This window comes from Pantherophis guttatus, chromosome 6 (assembly GCF_059756535.1).
Source record: "Pantherophis guttatus breed Tessera chromosome 6, ASM5975653v1, whole genome shotgun sequence".
NCBI lineage: Eukaryota > Metazoa > Chordata > Lepidosauria > Squamata > Colubridae > Pantherophis > Pantherophis guttatus.
In genome coordinates this window covers 37520371-37546958 of record NC_142068.1, presented here as the reverse complement: position 1 = coordinate 37546958, position 26588 = coordinate 37520371, and the positions used below count along the sequence as shown (strand labels likewise).

Here is a 26588-nt window from a genome sequence, read left to right as displayed (position 1 = left end):
CATGTTTAAAACATACACCATTACAACATTCTCTTTTATGGAGAGAATGTATCTACATTATATAAAACATAGAAAGGGAATAAAGAATGGTAGGGAAAAAAATTAAGGACAAAGCTTTAAAAATGGCAGTGAAAAATAATTAAACCTAGTTTATACTAGAAAATTAGATTAGTATAATGATTAAGGAATCAGGCTATAAACCAGGAGAGTGTTGTAGTTCCAACTCAGGCACAAAGCCAGCTAGGTCACCTTGAATCAGATGTTTTCATCAGCCCTAGAAAGCAAGCAATGGCAAATCACTTTCAAAAAGCTTGCCAAGAAATCTGCAGGGGCTTGTTCAGACAGTCTTTAAGAATCAGACATGACTGAGCAGAAGAAAGGAAAAAATTATACTAATACCTTTATCTCTCCATACTTTTTTATCATGTAAGATAATCTTATATTCAGCATATTCATAGCCCACTTCATGCAATGCCTTTTGCATTTTTTAAATTAGGGGTTTATTAAAAAATTAAATCCAGACTGATTTACTGTTTCTGATTATTCAGAAGCAAGTTGCAATAACTCAATTGGGTTAACAAGGTATTGGATGGTAGCCTTAATTGTTCTTAGTTCCCCTAAGGCAATGGTAAAATTTAGTTCCACTAAATTCAGTAAAAAATCAGGATGCAATCATGAATATAACATCTGGCATTTTTTAAAACTAGAACTTCCTGTCACTATCATTTTGCAAAACAAAATTATTACTACTGCAATTTTTGGACATGGACAGCATGGGAGTCAATGGCATCTATTTTACCATAAGAAATTAATGGAATCTAAATTCAGACTATTTGCAATTCTCAGTAACAGAAGAGTAAACAAATAGGCCTTCAGTATTACACTCCCTTCTGTGCTTTGATGAAAGTTATTCCTGTATATGTATCACACATATGGCACGCTGGGTGAAGCACAGCAGCCATCACTGGTACTTCATCTATTAGCAAAGAGTCACAGTTGTGTTTCCCAGAAGCATTTTGAAAAGGTGTTTCATTTGCAGCTTCACATAAGTAAACGCCAAAAATTCATATAGCCTGAATACCCAATAGCTCAAAAACATATGCTTAAAATATGGCAGGCTTCATATGAAAAATGTCCTTGCTTGTTTGATCATATTGCAACAGCTGTATAACTACTGTTTGCTCTTTAAGATGGAATTCTAAGATACATCAATTTGAGTTTCAATGTAATCTTTTGGCTAGCTACTGAACTGTTAAGCCCATAATCAGATTGCCTCGGTGAAATATATGCCACCTCAATGTCAAGTAACAAAGACCCTCTATTTAAAACAATCCTTTGTCTGATTAAGTTACTTTGGTAAGTTAAATGTACATAACTAAATCTACAGCAAGCAGGTTCAAAAATTGATCTAGAAAGCAAGCACACAGCAAAATGGCACACAGAAAGACGCATGTAAGGATTGTTACAGGTAAGATTTTCATACTCTGATGCCACCAGGGACAGAAAGGATCTTTATTAAAATGGAGAAGTTAAACTGTGTTTGTTATATGTACCGTATATGTTATATGTATTATACCAAGTTCAATACCAGTTCAGCATGAATTTCATAATGCATCATTCATCTGTGTCCCTTTGCCCTAACTCATTAATGGTACATATTTGTTTCAATTTGCAAATTATAAAAAAAAAGATTATGATGATTTTGGCAAAATAAAATCTTCACTAGACTGAATTTGTTGTGCTGCAAAGAGCATGAGGAGTATGACTGTGGCAGCTGTTTCCACCACTGAGAAAGCTTAAAGCCTACCAGACTTTAGAAATGAAGAAAGGGAGCTGCTAAAGAGGAAAAGAATTCATAACTTTCTCCAAGACTTCCTCAAACTATAAACAATCCAGTTTCCTTTCCAAAATATTCTCCCTCTCAGTGCCTGAATATCCCCATTTCCCACTACTGATCTTAATCATGGTTAAGAATTATACTTGATGTGGATAAAATTCCACTTTGCTCTTTAAAAATGTATATGTTAAGCCCACATTCATTGTAGTCAAACAAAGTCACAGTAATAGCATAAGTAATCTTTAAGGTCATTTTAGGGAAACAGAAGATTTTTCAGTTGATTTCAAAGAAAATAATAAAAGAAAAGCCATACAAATATTGTGATCGTTTAAACAGGAAATGGAAATTTTTGTTGGGATCAAACTTTCATAGCTAACATTTAGAGCATAGGATTGTGTTTGTTTTTCTGAAATGTACTGTTGCTGACAAACAGAATTATTTCTACTCTGTAATTGTATTCATAGTACATTCTTTGCCAAGTGCTATCTACTAAGATTCTTATTTCCCACCAAAGAGGCAAAGAGATATTGATAGATTTTTCATTTATTTCTTCACTTTTTATTTGCAACTCATTGAAAATAACTATTTTGTAATTTTATGGCGATACAGCAAGATTTGCATTGTAATATTGCATCTTGATTATCTTAGCTAGCCAGAAGTGCAACTTTGTAGATGCTGGATGCTTCCAAAATCATTCAAATTTGAAATCATTTGAATGATTTCAATTATTCAAATCATATCATCTGTTTAAACAGTTCCAAGATAGAACCATTCCTATTTATTACAACATATTTTATTTTTTAAATGTTAGTGAATTAAAAACTATTAACCTGTCAAGAGATTGTGTTGTGTCATAGAGATGTGGTGGTGCAATGGTTACAATCCAGTATTGCAGGCTAATTCTGCTGATTGCCAGTAGTTTGATCCTGACCAGTTCAAGGTTTATTCAGCTTTCCATCCATCCAAGATCAGTAAAATGAGGACCCAGGTTGTTGGGGCAATATGCTGACTCTGTAAACTGCTTAGGGAGTGTGGTAAAGCACTGTGAAGCGGTATATAAGTCTAAGTGCTATCAGCCTTTTAAGACAAGCCTTCCAGACAAAAAGCATATCCATAAGTACTATCTGTAATTTTATTGTAAGATTACATTAACAGAATCTTGAATCTTGCCTTTCCAGTGCAAGAAACTAGGGAGGGCCATTTCCTAGACATTTGTCATATGCCCATTCCTTCTGTGAACTTATCTGTCACTTGGCTGACAATTTGTCTAAACATATCTCTTCTTCCTGTCTACTAACGTCATCTCCACGTAGCATTACAAAATTATCATTTCAAACTAGAACTAACTAAACTGTTCATTGATCCTGGTCCATATAAACCCATTTGTCACATACACTGGCTTTAATCCATTTCTGGATCCAATTCAAAATGCTGTATTTGACCTTTAGAGCCCAATTTTTTGTGTGTTTTATTGTAAACTATCAAGAGAACATGCTTACTGGGCACTTTAAAACATTTAAATAAATATGATCATAATATCATTTTTCATTTTAAAAAATGTGATAAAAGAAATTATGAATATTCAAGGGTATCCAAAAATTATTGCAGTGGAACATCTCATCAAATGAAATATCACAATGTTTAATATGATTATTATTGGAAGGAAATGATTAATATAGGTTGCCACACCTTATCTCCTCTGTTCATCTTTTAGCCCTTATACTCCATTTCACTCTTCAACCAGGAAACAATAAAACGCTCACCAAAATTGCAAAACAAATTATTTCATTTTTTTCCTTATCAACTAGCTAAAATAACACTGTGTTTGTTTTCAGTGAACTTATTTTGAAGCTCTAGCTAATATGCCTTATCTCCAACAGGTAAAAAAAAAATCATTTTCATTATAACTTTGTTATTCAGAAGAACTAGCAAGGAATGCACAAAATCTAAAGTTACATATTTCATGAATAATTAGGACTTAAGTATTGTCTCTTTAAATGCAAATTGAGAAAAAACTGAGTCACAACTTCCTCAGCCAAGTTGCCTTGTCTTAGAGATACACTCAGAGCTTCACTAATGTTTCTACTCAAATATATTGTAATTGGAAGCCATTTATGATATGAAGAAGCAAGATCTTTCAAATTTCAGAGATGGACACATTTCTGCAGCATAAGTATAAGATATCTCTTTTTGGTTGAAAGCTTGAAAAGCACCATCAAGTGGTATTCCCAATACAGAAATACATCCAATTAAAATATCTTTTTGAATATCACACTATTCAAAATCAAGATCAGTGGAAACAGATGAATTTCAAGCTTAGTCTTTTCTGGAAATCTTTCACAATTACCTTTCTACCACATCTTGGCCATTCCAGCAAGTTGAGCTGTCTTTCATCACGAGATCACCATCACAAAGCCTTTCTGTCAAAGATGCATAAAACGTCCTGGATCGTTTCATATAACTGATAAATTCCCTAGAAATTAAATACAGAACATTTTTTTAAAAAAATCATTAACTATACATTAATTTCTTCTTTCCTCTTAATAAAGCAATAATTGAGATTCAAAGATTCCTCAAGTTTATTTGAAAAGTGGATGAAGAAATGGCTGTTTCATACTTCATTAAATTCTAATTCATCACCTGAACTAGAAAAATTAAATCATATTTAAGATGTCAATTGATCAAATTCATGAGCTAAAGGAATGTTGAAGTTGAATAATATATTATTTCTGCCTCCCTTTTTATGTAGATATCAGAGCATGATAGAGAACAAAGTAAAGACGATCCAATGGGTTGCAAAACCAAATTTGTAGCTAAAAATTCTTAAGTTAAGACAGTATTTACATGAAATGTCATCAACTATTCAAATGTCTTAGCACGTCATTTAAATTTTTCATTTTTTAAAAAAGATGGAATTGATCGACAGTATCTTTTATTTGACAGTGTAAACAGATGTCCATCTTGATGTATAGTACCTCTAAATAAATCTGTTTCCTATTTATATGTATGCCATATGTTGGTATGTTGATATTTTTAAAATTGCACAGAGGAAAGTTGGTCCCAAATAATTTCTAACGCACAAATCAAACTCTGAAATGTGTACCCACCTGTTGGATTTGTATTTAACAGTAGTTTCAAATTTAGATTTTAGGGGTCATAGTTTAATAACTTTTGGAGAGCCATACTTTGCCCACACCTGGTAAATGAATAGTAAAAGTATATTATGGTAATGTTAAATTAACCTTTCTCTTCTTAGAATGTATGAAGACCTTTCATTAAAATGAAGAGACAAAGGTATGTTGACTTCTTTGCATTCTTACCGAGACATTTTTTTCAAACTTCTGGATTTGTCATTCTTTGAAGATTTCAGAGGCAGAGAACTGGAGTAGGCCAAGGAGAATAGCCAAAGGGAAAAGAGGGAATTCAGGTAAATAAAGAAAGAAATGAGAAACAAAACGTAATAAATTATTTGAAAGAAAAGATAAACATGCACAGGATTAAATCAGAAAAGAATAACTCCTATTAAAATATTCTTCAACCTATACTTTAAAAATAGTATAGTCCATCCACCAGTTTAATTCTTTTTACACCGTGCCCCCTCTGTTGAGGATTTGGATTGTTTTCTAAATTGTATGGAAATACATTTATTTCTTAAAAAACAAAAATAGATATGACTATAAAATAAAGCATACAATAATGAAAATAAATCTTTTTATTTCTGACATGTCATGTCAAAAACATTATTGTTATATCTGAGAACTACATAAAACATGAATTATGGATGAAAACAAGTACTGTTGATGGGAAAGCAATGACTTTCAGGGACACCAAAAATTAGCTGGTTTATAAGGAAATATAAAACTGGGTATTATGAAATGGGTGCAGTTATACAGATGCACAAATAAATACAAGTGTGCTTGCTTGTTTTAAACAAGCATGAAGTATCACAATGTATTCCCAAGAATTTTATGTCAGTGGTGGAAAACATAGTTCATATGAAGATATTCTCAAATTTAGTCCCTGGAGTCTATAGGTAATCCTGGGACAGACTGTCTTGACAGTACATTTTGTTTTATGTGTTGTGTGTTTTTTACAATGATGTATATTGCTGTATTAAACTTTCAAACTTTGTTTACCATCCAAAGTCAATGTGGCAAGATATACTACCCTATAAATAAAATGAAATAAAGAGAGCAATCGGAATAATGAAAACCTTACAAATTTGAACTAGTAATGTCCAGAACAGTTCAGTTCCCAGAAGTCCCAAAGATAAAGAAGCCCTTCATGTAAACTCAACTTCTGATATCTACATGGACACAACAATTTGAGCAGGAGGTTGGCTGTGTTACAGAACTGCTCGCCAAATATCTTCAGGGGATTTTTTTTAGCTGCAATCTAGTTTATAGCTCTGATAGATGAATCATATACTATCCAAGTACTAATGGGGTCTGACACTGTGTCAATTTTTGAAATTGCCTTGTTTACAGGACTCCTTATGGAAAAAAAAAATAAGAGGATGCTTATATTGTGCAAAATATCACTTTTATAATTCACTATTTTTTAAAAAAATAATAAAATAAAAGCAAAATACTGAAACCAAAATTCCAATATTGTATTAACTGCTTCTTTCTGTAGTTAAAACTTGAGCATTTAAATAAAATGCACCTCTATACAATTGAATGTCAAGATATCTAAAAGAGGAGCTCAGATATCAGTCAAATAACTGGTGTGGTCAATTATCCTGAGCCAATGTATGAAACATTTTCCTACACAGTCACAGATTTAAGATGTAGCACCATGCATTATAGTGCCTTTGCCCTTAACTTGTGATTTCAAAATGCACTGCCCTTAATATTGAAACTATTAGGTATATTTAAAAAAAAGTATTAACATTGGTTATACATTTCTGCTTTGATGAAAGACAACAACAGCCACTCCTCGCTTCTCCTGAATAGGTATATCATCGCATGCATAGCTATGGTTAATTAGAACAGCATGCAACGGAACTTTCTAACATGCCAGCCATGTCCCCGAGAAAAAGTTTTCACAAAAACTAGATATGGGAAATGGAAAATAAGGGCAAACAGCAGTAAAATAAGGAATTACTATTTTGAGAAGACACATTAGCCATAAAGATAGAGGAAAGGAATCCAAGAAGTAAAATGCTTGTTTATCTGAAATTGATTATATCACCATCTTGGAAAATAGTGTAAAAGGCAATCATAAACTTTTTCTCTACCTGTATAATTTTTTAGCTGTCAGTTGGTGATTTACACTACAGCAGTGGAGAAGACAACTAGCCAATTCACTTACGAATCACTCATTTCAGCTGGTTCAGATATCTTAGCAAGTGACAGCAAAAAAAGTTAAGACAACTGAGTCTAAGTCAGTGGTTGAAGTAGGATCTACTATTTAAACAAAGTTAAGAACTTTCAGTAATTCAGAGCTGATGTTAATTTACATTGCTAGCTGCAAATTACTGAACAATCAAAGCTTTTAACCTCTAGGCCATGTTTCTACTATTGATTTTATCTCAGTTCCTTTCATCATCAGTGTATGTTTAGTTAGGATTCTGAAAACTGTAGGCACTCCACTAGTGTAAGCTACAGCCCTTGCTAATTTTCTACTCTATATCCTGATTTTACAACTGATTTTACACATCAAGGTATTTGTTGTCAGATTTTCTATTCCAGGTTTTATCTCCATCCATTACTGAAATCAATGGTTCCTTGACTGAATTGACCTATATTAATTACAAATTTATAATAATATATATCTAACTCAATACTGATTACAGATAGGCCTTCTCCATAGTTAAAATACATTTGTTTAACTTCATTTACTGTTATTAAAAAATAAAACATGATTGCCCTTTCCGGTCTGCTTTTCATCTGTTTGAAAATCAAGAGTCTTTAATACATGATGAAAATGTGGGAGAATCAGAATTACTCTCATCATCATCATTTGGGGAAGTTTTCACCCCAAAATTTATAAGGAAACATTTTTCTTTTCAAATTACCTCCTTTTATTGTTAATAGTTATTGAGTGGGCCATTGTTAGAGGTGGTCTCTCTATTTCCTTTGCTTGAATTATGCTGTCTGGCAAAGATTTCACTTCTTTTTCTTCAGGATGTCCACATACTTTATCTACCTGTAAGAAGACAGGAAGGGGAAAAAAGGGCACCAGATCAAAACTAGCAAACATAATACAAAAGTACAGCATAATAGTGTTGCTTAGAGTTTTGCATTTGAAGGAGAAAAGGTCCTTTGGATCACTCAAGGAGACTCATATAGCACCTGTCAGCAGCCCCTTCAAGAAGCTGCATCTTTTCCAAGTATCATACAGCTGCTTTTCCTAATTGCAGCATAATCCTGGGTTGAAAGAACTGCCAACAGGTGGTATATTCAAAGACAAAAATATGGATGGGTATGAATGAAAAATATGAATCCATATTTTTGTCTTTAAATCCAAAGGTCTGCACAACTGTACATAGTCAGTATTTTTTAGATCAAGGTTGCTCTTGGTTTTTAAGTGGCATAATAAGAACAATATTTTAATCAGTAAGAGAGGCCATGGAAAAAAAATGTTATTTAACTAAAAGGTACTTTTTAATTACATCCTTATAGCTTTGACTTTGCACTAGATCATATGTTCTATTACTGGGAAAGATAGTATGAGCCATAGTTTGGGTTTAATGAAACAATCCAAGACAGGAAATTGCTATAGAACTATGATATACTGAGAATATTACTGAAACTCAGCTGAGCTGAAAGTGAAAAACCTTTTCCTCCTCCCTTAATTACATGGAAAGGGAAATCCAATGCAAGATGCACCAATCCTCAGCCTGGTATAAATTAGGAATCCAATTCTAGAATAAATGTTCCAGGATTTTTGCTGCCTTTGACTAGGAAGAATACTTCCTGGTGTAATCATATATTCATGAAGCTTTACATGGCACAAGCAATAGCCCTGCGCAAAGTAGGCATAACCCATCTTATTGTTTAATTTGAGATGGTTCTCAAACTACAAGTGAAGCAACAGAGGTTGACATGCTTCATGTGAAATGTCAAAGCAGCACTGATCCATTCCAGCTGGCTACCTTGCAAATGGATTCTGTGTATGTACTGTGTATATACAGAAGACCAACGAAGAGCCAGAGAAGCTGCTGAGGCAGAGTTCAACTGCTCTGAACCATAAGTAAAAGCACCATGCTGCTTCACTTCATGGATCTATTTCAATGAAATTGAACTTCTCCAGTGAAACTTTGAATAAGCGATACAAAGGTCAAATGATTGCAGCTGGTGGAATTCTTTTTCATTGACACAGAATCTTTCCCCTCTGCTGAGTTAAAGTATTATCACCCAACCTTGTGTTGGCAGAAAACTATACAGGCATGAAATTTGCTACCCTGATTGCCAATTTCTTATACTTCCTCTATTCCAAGTCCCTACTGAATGACATTGTCCTGATTATGTATGTATAGTGTGAGATGAGAACAAAATATTAGTTTAATTCTCTATCTTTTATGGCCCTTCCCACAGTTACCCTGAGGCTATGGTAAAAATAAAAAAAGAATTATGGCTAAATATGTGTTTGGCAAGGTTAGTTGCAAATAAGACAAAGAATTGTGCACCATCTAAATTCCTTATAGTCTGTAAATCTGAGAATCTATATTGCAGTGTAAAAGGGCTAATGGAGAATGCTAGCTTCACTCAAAGAAGGAAATGATTTTGCAAAGAGACTGAAGTGGGATATGGGATATGGCATGTAGTGTTTCATATCAAGACTGTGTCTCCAAAATTTTCAGTAGCATAGTGGCAGTTTAGTGGTATGTTGAATAGCTGGTTGAGTTTCAGATAGTAGAAAGAAAAGTGGACACATTTATTTAATAAAATTAAGAATATAGCAAAGAGAGAAGAAAGCAAAGATGAAGAAGCTTTAAGCCAGTTTCCTATACAAGTTAAAAAGTTGGATCAGGTTAGACTCTGGCAAGCTGCCAATGATTTTCAACCCAACCAATTCCACAGAGTTATTGCTGTGGATATAAAAATAAAGAATGCCTTCATATGCATTCCCTTGGAGATAAATGTAATAAATAAATGTATAAGGTCTATGCTGGAGTAATGACTAAGTTGCAACAAAAGCTGTCAGTGACATTATTGCTAAACTTAAGCTGTCATTGCTCTGTAGTATATTGGGTGGGATGTGGAAATGTGATAATGACCCAGAGTCATAATGTTGAGTCATTTATACTATTAATAAAAATGCTACTGATAAAAACCAGAACAGTAGCTTCCTATCAAATAACTCTTATGTATGTTGCTATATATACATTGTTGGCTATTTGTGTCATGGCAATGTCGCACTGGCAAGTGTAACTGTAATCTAACATTTTTACTGATGCCTTTGTTCTAAGTCTATATATTTACCTACATTAATGGTTTGCAAATCAGGAGTGGCATAATTGTCCTAATGGAATGCCACAGATTGCTCTTCCTTGTCTAAACTATGCATTCCATATACAACCTAGTCCATGATCAAATCCACATTATAGTATAAGATCCATTTACAAGATAGCAAGATGGAAAAGGATGATGTTCCTTTTATGTAAATAATTGCTATTTTTACTTTCTGATTATTGGTGTATATATACACGGATATTTTGGTGATGTTACACCGTGATAGAAAAACTATTATACATTTGTTTTTGTTTTTGTTTTTTTTTGAACTATAATAAAAATTTTAAAAATTAAGAAGAAAAAAGAAAAGGATGATGTTCCTAGATTGCATTCCACCATTTCTTTTAGGAACCCAATCTATCTGCAGACCACTGAAAAAGTACTTAAGATTCTTGCAGGCAGCACCGAATTTGCAACTCATCAATGCAGCAAGTACTGAAGGGCATAAAACTGAGAATTGCAGCCATGTAGTGAGACTGAAGGCCTCATGACCAGACAATATTTAAAGGATAATGATAGTCTGAACAAGCCTATCTATAAGATCAAGTAGCAATCAGTCTTGACTGTCAGCCTCTGCCTTATTAGTTGTGATATTTGGTTTGGATATTGACAATCAGCAAAGGTTATGCTTAAGGGTATAATTACTGTGGTCCAGTAAATAAAGGAAAAATCTATGGGGAGCCAATCCAATAAATCTCCTTAAAAGCTTTCAAAGTATGAAGTAACTCTTTAGAAAGACAATATGAAGAAATCAATTCCAATGATGTTCATTTTAATTTAATTCTAGTTCTGTCATTTTGAAAATTAATTACATTGAGATAGATGTGTGTTAGCACCCATTCTCTATTTTATGTAGTTGAAATTAAAATTATGAAAATGTTACTGAATAATTTGTCATCTTTTTTTGATACACAAGGAAAGACGTTGATTCTTCAAAACTATGTCATTCAAACATAATCTGGAAAAGCTGTTTTATAAAAAAATGTTGGATAACAGTTCTTCCATATATTTTTTTAAAGTATTTTGACAAGACCTTAATACAGGCAGTCTTTGGATTAAGGACACCCAGTTTACGGCCAAGTTGTACTTATGAACGGGTCTGCCTATTACTAAAAATGAGGGTCAGTGGGTGGGCTCCTCAACCTGACAAATCACTGAAGTCTTGCAATGTTTTCTGGAACCAGAGAACCTGTGCAGTTTCAGCGTTTCATGAAAACTTTACATGGCTTCAGTGGTTTGTTGTTCAGGGAAGGAGAACCTTGTCAGCCATTTTTAGTAATAGGTTGCCTGTTCATAAGCACTTTGCAATTTACACACAAATTTGAGTTAAAGACATGGAAAGGAATGGAACTCATTCTTAATAAGGCACTGTTCATACACACATACAAACCAAAAAATACCAATAGGTAAATTCTAAAATAATGTTCAACATACTGTAGTTCTTAGAGACAGAGAAAGAGAGAAATAAGCCTAGCATTGCACAAATATATCACTCAATGCTGCTCACTTAGTTGCTTTATGGTTCTCCACTGTGGCCATCATCCTCTCCAAAAATAAGTTATGTGTACTTTTAATCACAAACATACCTCTACTGCAGAGGAAAAATGAGTTGAATGAATGAACCTAGCAGTTCATTCTGGCATAGGAAATTGGAAGGGAATATGGAGTATCTAAAATAGGTACTAATAGGGAGTATCTAAAACAGATTTTTTTATTATTATTTAAATGCATCTAACTAGATATTCCTTTAGCTGTACAAGTTTATTTTTATCTGTTTCTAGGTATTCTGGAATCAAATAATTAAACTGGAATCTATTTAACAATTTTTTGGGGAAGAGTATCTGTTGCATTAACTAGAACTCCTATATTATTCTCTAAAAATGCTGAGCTTTATTATTTATTTATTTATTTATTTATTTATTTATTTATTTATTTATTGAGTAAAGAAGCATTTTCAACACACAGATTGTTTCAGTTGACGGTGGGGATCGAATAATACACACACACATACTAGGAATGGAGTTAGGTGGCTCTTAAGGTTATGTACTAAATTCACCCATTTCAGAAACATTTCAATAAAGCTTATACAGTACATTAACAGAAACTGGACTGTCCTTTCTTGGTAATTGGTGATTCCGAAACAAGTATGTAAAGCAAATTCATAGAAACTTTCCTTCTGCCTTTATAACGCAAAACATTTTTTTGTCTGGCAATAGAAGACTGGCATAGCTTTCCATTACCAATTAGATCCATAAACTTCCAGACAAGGAATTAGGATTCATAACTTGTTCAAGAAGCAGGCAGCCAGGCTATAATATTTTGAACTATGGCAATCAATTTTTGTTTGTTATAAGATAATCAAAGTGATAGTTGTAAAAAAAAAAAAGCACAAAAACTACTTTAATCTTACCCTGAAATTGAATGTATTATAGAAGAAATGATACTTTGAGCTACAATTTTTTTTAATGCCAATATTAGTATCACAAACTTTTGTATGTAATTGGTCTTCTAATTGTGTGAGCTTTAAACTAAATGTAAATAAGCTATTTTAAAAATCTGTTATCAACATATAACCTATCACACAGTATGATGTTTTCTGGATAGAATAAAGATTATTAAGGAGACTATGAAAACAACTGAGTAATTATTGTTCATACAGTGTTTTAACTCATCCTTTTCTGGCAATATTAACTTTCATATTAACACTTAATAAGAATGTTTTCAAAGACTATTTTCCATTAGAAGAAGTACTAATTTAAAGACCAAAATCAAATAATGTGTTTGGAATAAGAGGCAATCAGTTTATTAAGTTCCAACTTTAATATGATCTTAGAAATCTGTACTTTCTTAATCTGTACATTAATTGTAAATCAACTGTATCAGTCTTGTTCAAATTTTAGTAATGGCAGTAAAAATGTCATTTTTTATAGTCAAAGGCCAACAGCTTAATAATTGCCTACAAGATAAAAAAAGGTATTACCTATTAAAACAGAAAATAAAAATTTAAAAACCAATCCTCAATGTGACAGTGTTTGCTACAAATATCAAGAGACCTGGATTAAGTTATCAATATATGAAGATGGCATCAGACAAAGCATTATCTACATACAGCTACTAGAGGGTTGTTGTAGTGATATGAATTATTTTTAGAAGGATTATTTTAGAAGAAGTAGAGATGTTATGATGCTAGCTAGAAAAGAATAGTGAAAGGAGAAGGTGGTATTTATTGTGTATGGTTGTTGTGAAGAAAGCTAAGGAAAAGAGACAAAGAACTGGATGGCGGAATCTGAAGATTCAAAAAAGAATGAAGGCTGAAAGACTCTCATCTTCAGATCATGTGGCTCTACAATGATGGTAGCAGCAGTGACACAGCTGTGACAGCAATGATGGAAGCTTCCATATTGTGGTAAGCCAGAAAAACAATGCACTGGTTATGATTGCTCCAGTTACAGCCATAGGAAACTGAGGCCCAGACAGTCAGATGGAGTTATGGCTCAGCACACAGTTCATTGAAATCTGGTGGAGTTGTAAAAAACAAATACTGTATGTAAGCTCTTCCAAATAAGCTATGACTAGGTAAAGGTAAAGATAAAGGTTCCCCTCGCACATATGTGCTAGTTGTTCCCGACTCTAGGGGGGGCGGTCAGTGGTGGGATTCAAGTAATTTAACAACTAAGTTCTCTGCCCTAATGACTTCTTCCAACAACCAGTTTGCCAAACTGCTCACAAAGTTAACAACCGGTTCTCCCGAAGTAGTGCAAACTGGCTGAATCCCACACTGGGGGAGGTGCTCATCTCCGTTTCAAAGCCAAAGAGCCAGCACTGTCCGAAGACGTTTCCGTGGTCATGTGACCGGCATGAATAAACACCAAAGGTGCACAGAACGCTGTTACCTTACCAACAAAGGTGGTCCCTATTTTTCTACTTGCATTTTTTACATGCTTTCGAACTGCTAGGTTGGCAGAAGCTGGGACAAGTAATGGGACCTCACCCGTTAAGCGGCACTAGAGATTCAAACCACTGAACTGCCTTCTCCCCTAAAGTCATCCACACATTCCTATGAGAGTTTGTTTGATGAGGGAACCTGTACAGGTTTTTTTTTAAAAAATGGGAATGTTATGAGAAAGGGGCAATGTTGTTAAGAACAAAACAACAGGTAAGTTGGAATGGTGGTATCAGATAGGCAGAAAAGTGGCTAACACAGCCGCAAATACACTTCTGCAAGCAGAAGATGGTGAGGGTTGAGAGGGACAGTTAATGAAAAGTATATTCTTGATAATTAGAAAATTATTATTTCTGACAAAGCCATGCTGTGGCTAGCATGAGTTTATCAAAATGTATTTTGACAAATTAACCTGATCTCTTTTTTTTGATACAGTGACCAATTTAATCAATTCAAAGAATGTGGTGGACATTATATGCGTTGACATCAGGAAAGCATTTTGCAAAGTCTTTCATGATTCTAGTAGGGAAAAATGGCAAAATGTGGTGTTGATTATGCTGCTGTTAAATTAATAAACAACTGTTTGAACAATTGAATCCAATAAATGTTCATTAATAATGCTGGATTAAGCTGGAAGGAAATCTTAATTAATGTATTCCGGACCCAATGGTGTTCCATTTATTTATAAATTATTTTATAATTTAGAAAATGTGATTATAAAACATGGGAAACAGTTTAGAAAGCAGAATCCAGTTTCAAGAAGTTGTTAACAAGCTGGAACAAGTAGTAGAAAGCAACATGATTATTTTTAATAGAAGGGGATATATGTAGCTCAGAGTTGTGGACTACTTGGTTTTCTCTGAGCTTGGGTTGCAGTGTGTTGATGATCATTATCAGTTAGATAATGTAATGTCTCCAAGCAAATGACCAAACTCAGAGAGCGCCAAGAACGCAAAAGATTTCAATAAGACCAAATTCAAAATCCTACAGTAGAGTAGGATAATTCAAAGGCATAAGTATAGGATGGAGAGGGACATATTGGGCAGCAGAATATGCAGAATCTGAGGTTTTATTGTATCAGATCAGAAAATGAATCAACATTATGGTATAGCTAAAAAAGAAGCAGATACAATCTAAGTGGAATCAACAGACGCATAGTGTTAAGATTGAGAGAAGTCATTGTTTCTCTCTATTCTATGTTGGTTAAACTGCACCCGGAATTCTGTATATAGTTTTGGGCACTACTATTAGGATAGACATTGATGAATTGGAAAACATTCTGAAAAAAAGCAGCCAATATAGTAAAAGAAAAAACTATGAAAAACATTTAGAGGGTAGGCTAGAGGAGATAAGATAATGAAAATAAATGCTAGCTTCTAAATATTTTCTTCTAGCTGTCATATTCTATGTTTGTATGATAATAAGTGCAATGCTGAATTATTCTACTTATTCAATTCATTCCCACCCACCCCATCTCAGTTCAAAGTGACTCTGGACTCTTACAGCATTAAAAGCATAACATAAAAATATTTCTAAAATAATAACATTGGGAATTACAATGAAAAATAGAATGATAGTTAAAAGATGGGAAGAGAAGGAACAGCATCAACCATCTCCAGTATGATGCTGCCTCTTTGGGGCATCAATTTATCTGGTTTTACTTCATTGACACCCTCTGTTATGTGCGATAATATTACAACATCATTTGCACAGAATAGTAAACATTTGCTGAAAGGTAAAAGTCCAGATCTTGCAAGACTCTTCTCAGGAATTAGAGTTGATAAGTAGATATGTTATTTCACAGCCTAACTTAATCTCTTTTTATATCTTTTTTTGTGCTTCAAGATTTTTGCCTTTCAGAGTTTGAGGGAGATTATGTATGGAACATTCAGGGAATTGGTTTTGATATGGCTGTCTGAAACAATCTGTTATCCAAAAGAATGTAATTCAATTTTCCTAATGGAATCAATTATTAAAATCAGATCAGATCTGATTCGCATAGATTTAATTTGCTTTCTTTCCTTTATCTATTCCGGCCCCACCCTAGCTGGCAATTGGCCAAAACAGATTTAAAGTTCAGTATAACAAATATGAAAAATTTGGCATTGCTTCTTTGGGAGTGAGTGCTATATATCACCTATCAGAAATTCTTTTAATAGATTTATTAATCTGAAAGAATCATGCTTGTTAAAAATGCTACTTGAATGCAGAATACATTTATTTATACATAGCACTAAAAATTCAGTCTGATTTGTCTTGAAGAGCATTAGGATAGTTTTCCATAAAAAAGTAAAACTAAACTATAACTTAGATACTGTAGGTATCAGACTTGTGAGGTAAATCAGACAGGAAATACTAGATGAAAGCCAGTTGTGCTAATTCTACTTTATTGTAAGGTTACAGTAATTTTGCAAGTTTAAAAGTACATCTTTTTCACCCATCCCTTTATAGCTCAAGAAACTGAGTGGAGGATCTCTTCTTGTTGCACTCACATTTCTTCTGTGGGTTAAATTGTCTTTATCTGACTGTCCCGTAGACTGCATCTTTTTTCAGAGTCTCCCAAGGTCATTTCCACACAAGAGATAAGCAGAAGGGATAAGCAGAACCATGTTGTATGGCCTCACATTCCCCACACATACGTATTTGCCTACATCCAAGAAACCATTTCCTAAACCTCTCCATCTAAAATATCCTTTCCATTTTCCAGAAGATTTTTTTTAGCTTCTCAATTTTCTGTAGAAGTCCTGTAATTAATTTAGCCAGGCGGGATGCTGAGAAGCAAGACAGAGTGCGGAAAGAAATAGATAACAGCAAATTAGGGAGAGAACTGCCTGCACACTCAGTGCTCATTAGAGTTACTAAGTCTATTTTGTTCCAAGTTCTATTTGCCCTGGTCTTTGTTAAATCAAAGACAACAAGTCTATTCTGTATCACTGTAAATAGCTAAAGGATCTTGTCATTATTCATCTGTCCATAAATCATTCCTTCATTGGTTGTGTACTGCGAAATCTTGGAGGTTAATTCATGCAGTGCTTGGCTAGATTCCAATCCATTACATTAAGGAAAAAGTATTTTTCCTTTGGAATGAAAATTATGCTTGTGCTTATATTTCACATATAGATGTAACCTGCCTCATATATTCTGAAGGCTAAGAAATGAACACATGCGGCCAGAGCACATTAAATCTATCAGTAATCATTGAACGAACTGAAAGACTTGCAGCCTGTACTTTAAGAAAAAGCAATGTTCCAATTGCTCAACTAGGAAACAGGACAACTTTGCAAAAGGAGATTAGCCAATAAATCTACCAAAACAAAGACATAAGGGGTGTGTGTGTGTGTGGGTGTGGGTGTGGGTGTGTGTGTGTGTAGATCTAACCTTTTTAATCTGAAATCAACAGGATTGTTATAATTTCAGGATAATCTTGTTTATTTATTTCATCTTAATATTGTGAGAGAAATTGCACATGCCAAAGAACACCCACATTTTGATCCACAGTCTGGGAGGTATAAATAAGACATATTGGAAGCTGCAAAGATCAAATTCTTTTGATTATTTCTAGTTGATCTCAGATAATATGGCAGTTGATTGGTTTCATCTGTAAAATGAATATGTGACAAGTTGCAGCACTACTTGATAGGGGTTTGGTCTTAAATCTGTACAATCAGCAAGCTGCACAATCCCTACATGAAGTGATGGATGAATTTACATGGAAGTGGAGCTGAGTAAGTGAATACATTCAAAGAAAGTTGTCCTGGTATATTATTAAAAAAAATATCTGAAAATACGTTTTCCTATAAGTTCATACCTATATATTTCAGAATGGCAGATATATTTTGCATTTTCATAGAAACAGTGAGAACTGCTAAGAACAATGCTAATTTCCAGGTGAGGAATGGCAAACTAGCAAGTCTTCTAATGAGCAGACATGATGTAACCGGTAGGACTGAAGGATCAGTGAGTAGACTGGTCCCATAGAATCTTTCCAGATAAGGGACAGGAAATCACGTACTTGGCTCCAGTTGGCTGTTCCTCACAAGATAGCAATTGTCATGGGTTTGTGTGCCAGGAAATGAAGGGAAGCATCACGTACTCAATGGTAACAATGGTAATCCTTCTAAAGGACACTGTGTTTGCTATCCTCGCTTTCTAATCATTTTTGGAAATTACCTATTAAACTATTTTAAGGATAATAGATGAGAACAATAAGGAAAAACTATAAGAAAATGGGTCAAAACAATAATTTAGATACAAATATAATGAATGAATTTTTTTTTAAAAAAAAAATAATAAACATGGTGCATCAGAGATATACACTCTTGTATGGAATTCACTGGAGAAAGCAATTATGTTTGGAAGAGTTGGCAGAATTAAAATGAAACCAGACCACTGAAGAACATGGTAGTTGTATACCATTAAAGTTGACACCACCCAGAGCGTAGAACTACCCAGAGAAGTAGTGCAAGATTGGAAGGTGTGGTGAGACCTGGTCCATAGAATTGCCAAGAGTTAGATACAACTGAATGGACATCATCATCATCATTGGAAAAACAGTTCTTTCTTTCTTTTAACTAAAACATGTTAATTGAAGTTTTAAGAAGAACTAAAGATTTCAGATTATTTATTTATGTATTCATTTATTTAAAACATTTAAATAGCCACTCATCTTATAATCAACTCTATTTATGCATATAGTTACCAATCAATAAGACCACATTTTTAATATTAGAATAGAACAGAATAGAATTTTTTTTATTGGCCAAGTGTGATTGGACACACAAGTAATTTGTCTTGCTGCATACGCTCTCGGGGTATATAAAAGAAAAGATACACTTGTCAAGAATCATAAGGTACAACACTTAATGATAGTCATAGAGTACAAATAAGCAATCAGGAAACAATTTTTAATACTAATTATTCCATTTAGAAACTGGTGCAATCTCAAAAATGTTAACAGAAATATTGTGGAATATATTATTTGAAAATAGTGTTTTCTTCTACTACCCCATATTTTCTACATGTGTGTGTCAGTGGTGGGTTTCTACCGGTTTGCTCCAGTTCAGTTGAACCAGTAGTTGCGGCGTGGGAGATTCCGCCCAACCATCCGGACGTCATCATGGACGCTCTGCACATGTGCAGAAAGTTCTGTACACGTGCAAAGCGCTGCACACAAGCAAAGCAAGCACATGCACACATGTGCTCACAGTTCATAGTTTTCATCTTTACATTTACTTTTAAATTCAGGTCTAGATATTGTAAGCCAGAGATTCACAATATGGTAGTGGCAGCAGATAAAATTTTAAATAAAGAAATAAAATACAGAAAATGAAGGCCTGCCAATCTACATAGAATTGGAGTTGGCAAAAATAAATATAGAAAAGTTGGTAAGATATAATATTCTCAGCATGTATGCATGATCCTGGTACTAATACTGAAAAAAAAAAAGGAGGGAGAAAGGAGGGAGGGAGAGAAAGAAAAATATATACAATGTTAATATAGGATACCTGGATAATTTTTAAAACAGGAGTAAATGAAAAACATGCAAAGCCTTATTCATTCATTCATTCATTCATTCATTCATTCATTCATTCATTCATTTATAGATTGCCTTTTGGCAGTCTACAAAATTCCAGAAATGTAAAATATGAAAGTAATAAAACATAAAATTGCTCAGAACATGATAATGATCTTTTTGAGAGGGAAATTGGAAAATTTCTGGTGACCTTTGATGAAGCTAACTAAGCTCTGCATTTAGCTGAATGTATTTGAAATTAAAATTAAAACAAAAACAGCTGTTGGAAGCACATGCATGGCAAACATTTTCATTGGGAGAAATGCTGCTTTAGGGTATTTTGTTTTGGCTGAGTCTAACTAGACTGGCATTCAGTGAATATCATTTCGATACCAAGATATTTGCAGTAGCTGTTAGTGGCATCTGGCAGATCCATTTGGACTGCCAAGCTGGACAAAATGACATTGTCTGAGTCAATTACACCAATGCTTCTTTTATGTAGCCAAGTAAGTGTGCTGTCCCTTGATTTTTTTTTTTAAAAAATTGGAAATGGCTTACTACAATTGAAAATTGGAATTATATAAATAGCTCTAAATAGATGTGGACAGACAATTCTCTTTTCTCCATAATTTCTACAATACAACCAACAAGGGGAACTTTGAGTCACAAAGTTCTGCTCCTAGTTTCCTCATTGGGCTTATTACATACCATCACATCTTCCTTCAATTTCAATTCAGTGTAAACTGCTTAGGGGTGGAACCAGGGGTGGGTTCTCCTTACTTTTACTACCAGTTCACAATGAGAACGCACACATGCACTCGCTTTGCTCTGATCTGTCCCCGTACCCACACACAGACAAACACAGCCAGTCAAGGGTTAAGGAAACACTTTGGAACGCACCCAGGTCTTATCTTCCACTTGGCAGCGATAGACACAGCATCTGCCAAGTGACTTTATTTTCAAAGTAAAACAGAAAGATAAATACTCAAGAGTCCAAATGTCCGACACTTTAAATCTTTTTCTCAGCAGTTCCGGACGAGGCTTTAGTGACTATCTAAGGTTTGCTTTGTTCATCACAAAAATCCTTGACCACCACCCTCTATTATATAGTCTCTGGGGTGTGGTCCAGTGACTCAGTTCTAACCCCTAGCACGCCTCCTAAACTGCTGCAAACGTTTATCACGCCTTCGGAGGCGTGCGTCCAGGAATGATGTTTCTTTATCACTCTGATCCGAATCAGCTGTCTCCTCTCCCTCGGCCGGCACTTGAGACAATGCCAGAGGGGAGGGGCCTGGAGAGGGAGGCCTGGCTGACTCCTCTTCCTCATGCTCGGAGCTTTCTTCCTCCGATGGGACAGGCTCAGAGGGCGGGGCCACAACATGCTCGTGCAGGCGCTTTGCTTCTGCACATGCGCAGAAGCTTCTGCACATGCACAGATTGCTTCTGATGACGTCAGGGACAGTGGGCAGAGCGTCCCGCCAGTTTTACCACTTCTATAGAACCGGTCCAAACCGGGACAACCCACCACTGGGTGGAACCAATATAAGAACCTGTTTCTGTCTGTTCTTGCTGCCATAAAATGGAAGCGAGAACTTTTTTCTTATCTTTAAAAAAAAGTCTTTGCCCAAATGCTATGGGCACTTTATGGGAAGTGATCTATACCAATGTTTGCAAATCCAAACTATTCCTGAATATATCTGGATGGAGGTAAAGCAATGGGAGGGGATGATTTTATGAACAGCATTATTAAGTATTAAGTATGATATTATTAAGTATATATATTTGCTCGACCAATTCTCGAATACAGCTCATCTGCTTGGAACCCGCACTGTATATCGGACATTAATACAATATATTAATACATTACATTACATATACATTAATACATTAATACTCCACTCCTCTGCTCACAACAGAATACCTTATGCTATCAGGCTTGAAATTTTGGGATTAGACAATTTAGAACTATGCTGTCCTCGGTCCGACCTAAGCGTAGTACACAAAATTATCTGCTACAATGTCCTACCTATAAATGACTACTTCAGCTTCAACCGCAATAATACATGAGCACACAATAGGTACAAACTCAAGGTAAACCACTCCAAACTCGATTGCAGAAAATACAACTTCAGCAACAGAGTGGTCAATGCCTAGAATGCACTACCTGACTCTGTTGTTGCATCCCCAAACCCCCATAACTTTAACCTTAGACTGTCTACTGTTGATCTCACCCCATTCCTAAGAGGTCTGGAAGGGGTGTGCATAAGCGCACCAATGTGCCTACCGTCCCTGTCCTACTGTCCCCATTTATTCGTATCCTTATCCTGTATTCATAATTATATTTATACTTATATCTGTTATCTTACATGTGTTTGACAAATAAATAAATAAAATGTTCCAAGATAACTTCCGCAGAAAAAATAATACAAACTTTGAAGAAGAAACTAGAATGAGAATGATTATATTATAAATAACAATATATATATATTACAAGTTTATCTTATAATATCAGAATAATATACCCAAAGACAGGAATTTGTTCTGGTCTACTATGATACTGCATTGGTAAAGATTTTAAGAAGATAAAAGCTGAACTAATATATCTTTTTAAAAACAAAATGTCGTTTCTGTAATCTGTTAATTTTTAACAATAAAAACCCATCAATCTAAGAGGTATTTTACAGTTTGGAGGACAGTTCCAAATTTAAGCACTTTGCTCAGAATTGCAAAACATTCCTTTGTACAAAATCTTCTTTCATCCCATATATCATAAAACCCTTTCAGAAATTTATGACACACTAAAATAGACTGTAGAGATTACACACACAACAACCTGAAATCATTCCTTATGAAAACAATGAAAGCAAATCACTTTTTTGCTATGGCCAAGTATTAAACCACGTACTAGAATTGCTTTAATTTAAACACACTGAAGAACTGAGACAGTTTTATTCCATGCAATTTTAAAATTCATTTTTGAATCTTTTTGTTGTTATTGTTGTTTGTTACCTTCAATATTTGGCTGGATTTGGATATGTGCTGCCAAATACTTTCTCAAATTCCTGATCCCATGCTGTATCCAATGCAACTCTACAAAAGTGTACTAGTTGCCAGGTCACCTAATGATGTTTTGTATATTCTACACAAACATTCTTGACTCATCACACTTCAAGAGCAATTCATAGTTTCTTGACAAGTTACCTTATCCATGTGATTGCAAAGTCTGGCTCACTTCATTTATATTTTTTAGACATACTCTGAATATGCTTTAAGTGTCTACCAAAGATTTTATGTCCAAAACAGACACCAAGAAGCAAGCATATTTCAGGATCATTTTATTCCCAACATCAATTTGGGAATAATTGGGTTTGGAAGATATCATCAGAATGTCAAGCCTCATATTCCTTGCTTTTTATATCATGCTTCACATTAGTTTACAACACTTCTTTCTTGGTCTGATTCAATTCTTGCCTATATTTAGTAATGCCACCATGTGAGATCATTTTTCTACTCTCTAGTCTAGGCTAATCTCTGTCACCTAAGGAACAGAAGTTTAAAATGGAATACTAATCTGGACTAGGGATTTATCGTGAATATTTAAAGTAGGCATATACTTATTCCTAATAGTACAATGTAAGTATAAATGCTATGTAAAGTAAATACAAGCAGGTATGGTTTTCTTTTTTATTAATTTTTATGTGATTCAGACAAATTCGCAAAATCCTAAAAAATCCACATTTGCATCATACATAAAGGTAAAGGTTCCCCTCGCACATATGTGCTAGTTGTTCCCGACTCTAGGGGGCGGTGCTCATCTCTGTTTCAAAGCTGAAGAGCCAGCGCTGTCTGAAGACGTCTCCGTCATCATGTAGCTGGCATGACTAAATACCAAAAGTGCATGGAACACTGTTACCTTCCCACCAAAGGTGGTCCCTATTTTTCTATTGGCATTTTTTACGTGCTTTTGAACTGCTAGGTTAGCAAAAGCTGGGACAAGTAACGGAAGATCCCTGTTATGTGGCACTAGGGATTTGAACCACTGAACTGTTGACCTTTTGATTGACAAGCTCAGCATCTTAGCCCCTGAGCCACCGCATCCCTATATCATACATAACTTTCTTAATAAAGCTTTTAAAACACAGCCTTTAATATATGATGCTTAAAAGTAAACTACATTCAGTAGACATATATTCAGAAGATATTTTGTTTGTCATCATCTCTGTTAAATATATAATATATTCTATATTTTATTCTTTCAATAGTATCCATACTTAGGACTATATACCTTGAAACTTCCCCCATTTCATTCAAAATTTTAGTTGCAAATAAGGTTACAGAATGTGTCTATTGCTGCAAATTCCAAGTGATGTCTTTTTAGAGAGGAAGGCATTTCATTTTCAAAGAGATCTATGGACCATTTATTTTGTTTTCCTGGATGGACATCCCTGCTTTGGTTATTCATCATGAAATTAATAACACCTGATTGGCTTACACTGCTGACTTCAAAGGAGAAAGGATTAGTTTCCTGGGATTCCTAAATATTGTGGCAGTACCCCATGGAAATTCTAAGATAGTGAGAGATTTATTTAAATTCAGTGCCTGTCATTATCCAGGCTAATCCATCTATCTTGATTTTTCTTCTCTTCACAATTCAGGTAGCTGACCTCTTTGCTGCTATCTTTGTATGCAACTATTTCTGACCCAGTTGGGCAAGCGATCAGCACATCCAATTCCCACACACAACACTCTAGTGCTTGACCTGTGCTGGGGTCAGATATGTAGGCCTGATGTGTTGAGCATATCCAATGAGAGATTGACCTGTTTGGTTCTCAAATTCTATGACTTCTTTGTTTCTTAGCATACATATTTTTCTAAGGCCTCATTCTAAAACTTTAGGAATCAGTTTATATTCTTCCAGGTGGCTCCCAAATGACATTGCCTTAGAAATGCACAGTAGCTGCAACAGGGTTGTTTACAAAAGCAGAAAAAACTTTATTAAACTATGCTATTTTATTATCATACCTACTGGAGCATGCATTTTCTATTTATTTCACTCAGTTTTTGCAAACCTTTTCCCACAAAGTTGAAGAACATGTTCTTCACTTTTTTGCTTTTCAATTTAGCTGAGCCTCTGCATGCCTTGGCTGTTGCCACAGCTGAGGGTGGCGGAAAGAAAGACAGAGACTTGTCATTAACAGCACAGCAGGAAATCTACATCAAGTACAACAAAATATATGTGTACTCTGACTCCAGTAACCTTGCTCCCCACCCCAACCAAAATGCTAAAGCAATGTCAAACATTTAATCTGTTCCCTAGCATAGAAAGAAATGAAAAAAATGAGAAAATTCTTACTCCTGTTACAGTTGAAACAATTCATATTTCAGACTAGAACAGGCATTTTCCTTTGTCTTCACAGGCTAATCAAATCCAAATGGGACAGTGGGATATATGGCATCACTATCTAAAGAAAGAAAGAAAGTATTATGCATCCCATATTTAGGTTTCCATTCCAGGTCGAGGAAACTGCTTTCTTGTGTTTACAAATCCCAGGTGACGACTTTTGGTGAGTTGTGTTTTATGCCAACAAGCCAAAGAACTGAGCTTGTCCCTTATGTCCCACTGTATGTCCCACTGTAATTTCTATGATGGACTGACTACGCTATCCAGACCAACCAAGCATAACATTTTCTTAAAGGACATATAACACTATATACAGACAAAAAGACATGGTTCTACTTTATGGATCATTTTTTATTTTAAAGTATTTAATTCTTCATTTAACTTGCATACATTTTCATAAAATGCACACCTCGTACTGTGTAGTTTGTCATACACCTTCTAAAAGTGTTATTTTTAGCTCAAACTTTAATTTATATAAATTTCAATCAAGATAAAGAATGTTATAAATTCACTGAAAAATATGAAGCTATTGTTCTCTATCTCCTTCTGCTGCTGGCTAGTTTATTCCTGCCGCCCGATTTCCACCTTTAGGCCTTGGCTCGTGGGAGGAGAGATTGCAGGCTGGAGGGAGAAGCTGAGAGTCTAGGTCAAGGACTGCTGCTCCATCTGCAGGGAGAGAGTGACTATTGTTGGCCTTTTACATCCAGCCGCGGTGAGAGAACGGCTGTGGCCATCCGCCTGCACTGCAACCATCTGATCTGGTCGCCCCATCACTGTGAGAGAGTGAAGGGGCCCCAGCTTCATCCTGGCCAGCCTCTTTTGCCATCTCTCACCTCAATGACTATCTTTAAATTTCGCTGACATCCAAGGTTCCCCTTTTCCATCTCATCATACTTGTATGGCTTATACCTCGGCAGATTTGCTTGCGCTGTGAGATGCCCCCCTCTCGCGGCGATGGCCTTCCACTCTATCGAAGGCCTACCTTAAGGACGGGCTTTTGAGCCCCGAGAGGTGGCATGTTTTAAAGCAGGGATTGAGGGGTTTTTTAATTAGGGTTTTTAATAATCTTTTAAGGGGAACTGGGAGGGTGACCAAAGGGGATGGGGGGGGTAATCCACCTAGGTCAGGGCCCCGCCTGGCACAGGGTAATGGTCTGGAGGGCGCAGGACGAGGGATTGGGGATGTCATCAGCACGGTGGATGGGAGGGGCAGATATGGCGGGAGCAGAGGACCTTATCTTGTGCCGGGGGTGCGCACTCGCTACTTGAGAGCGATTGCATGCCCCGGTCCTCAAGGCTCCCCTCGGATACTAGGTGGCTCAGATACTCAGGACCTGGGCCTCCGGCTGATGCTGTGCAATGCCAGGTCCGTGGTAAATAAGGCCCCCCTCATTTACGATCTTATTCAAGAGGGGGGAGCGGACCTGGCGGGTATTA

General features: G+C 35.3%; 1 protein-coding gene across 2 annotated transcripts in view; it reads right to left on the bottom strand.

Moving 5' to 3' along the window:
• LOC117678425 (glypican-5-like) overlaps nucleotides 1-26588 on the bottom strand; it is a 311301-nt gene that overhangs the window by 167530 nt on the left and 117183 nt on the right. The window contains exons 4-6 of one of the 2 annotated variants that reach the window (XM_034439494.3): nucleotides 7857-7987; nucleotides 5158-5217; nucleotides 4185-4310 (exon numbers count right to left, since the gene is read on the bottom strand). In XM_034439494.3, coding sequence (XP_034295385.2) covers nucleotides 4185-4310; nucleotides 5158-5217; nucleotides 7857-7987 — 317 coding nt within the window. The remainder of the gene's footprint in view (nucleotides 1-4184; nucleotides 4311-5157; nucleotides 5218-7856; nucleotides 7988-26588) is intronic. The other variant, XM_034439495.3, reaches the window with a different exon arrangement.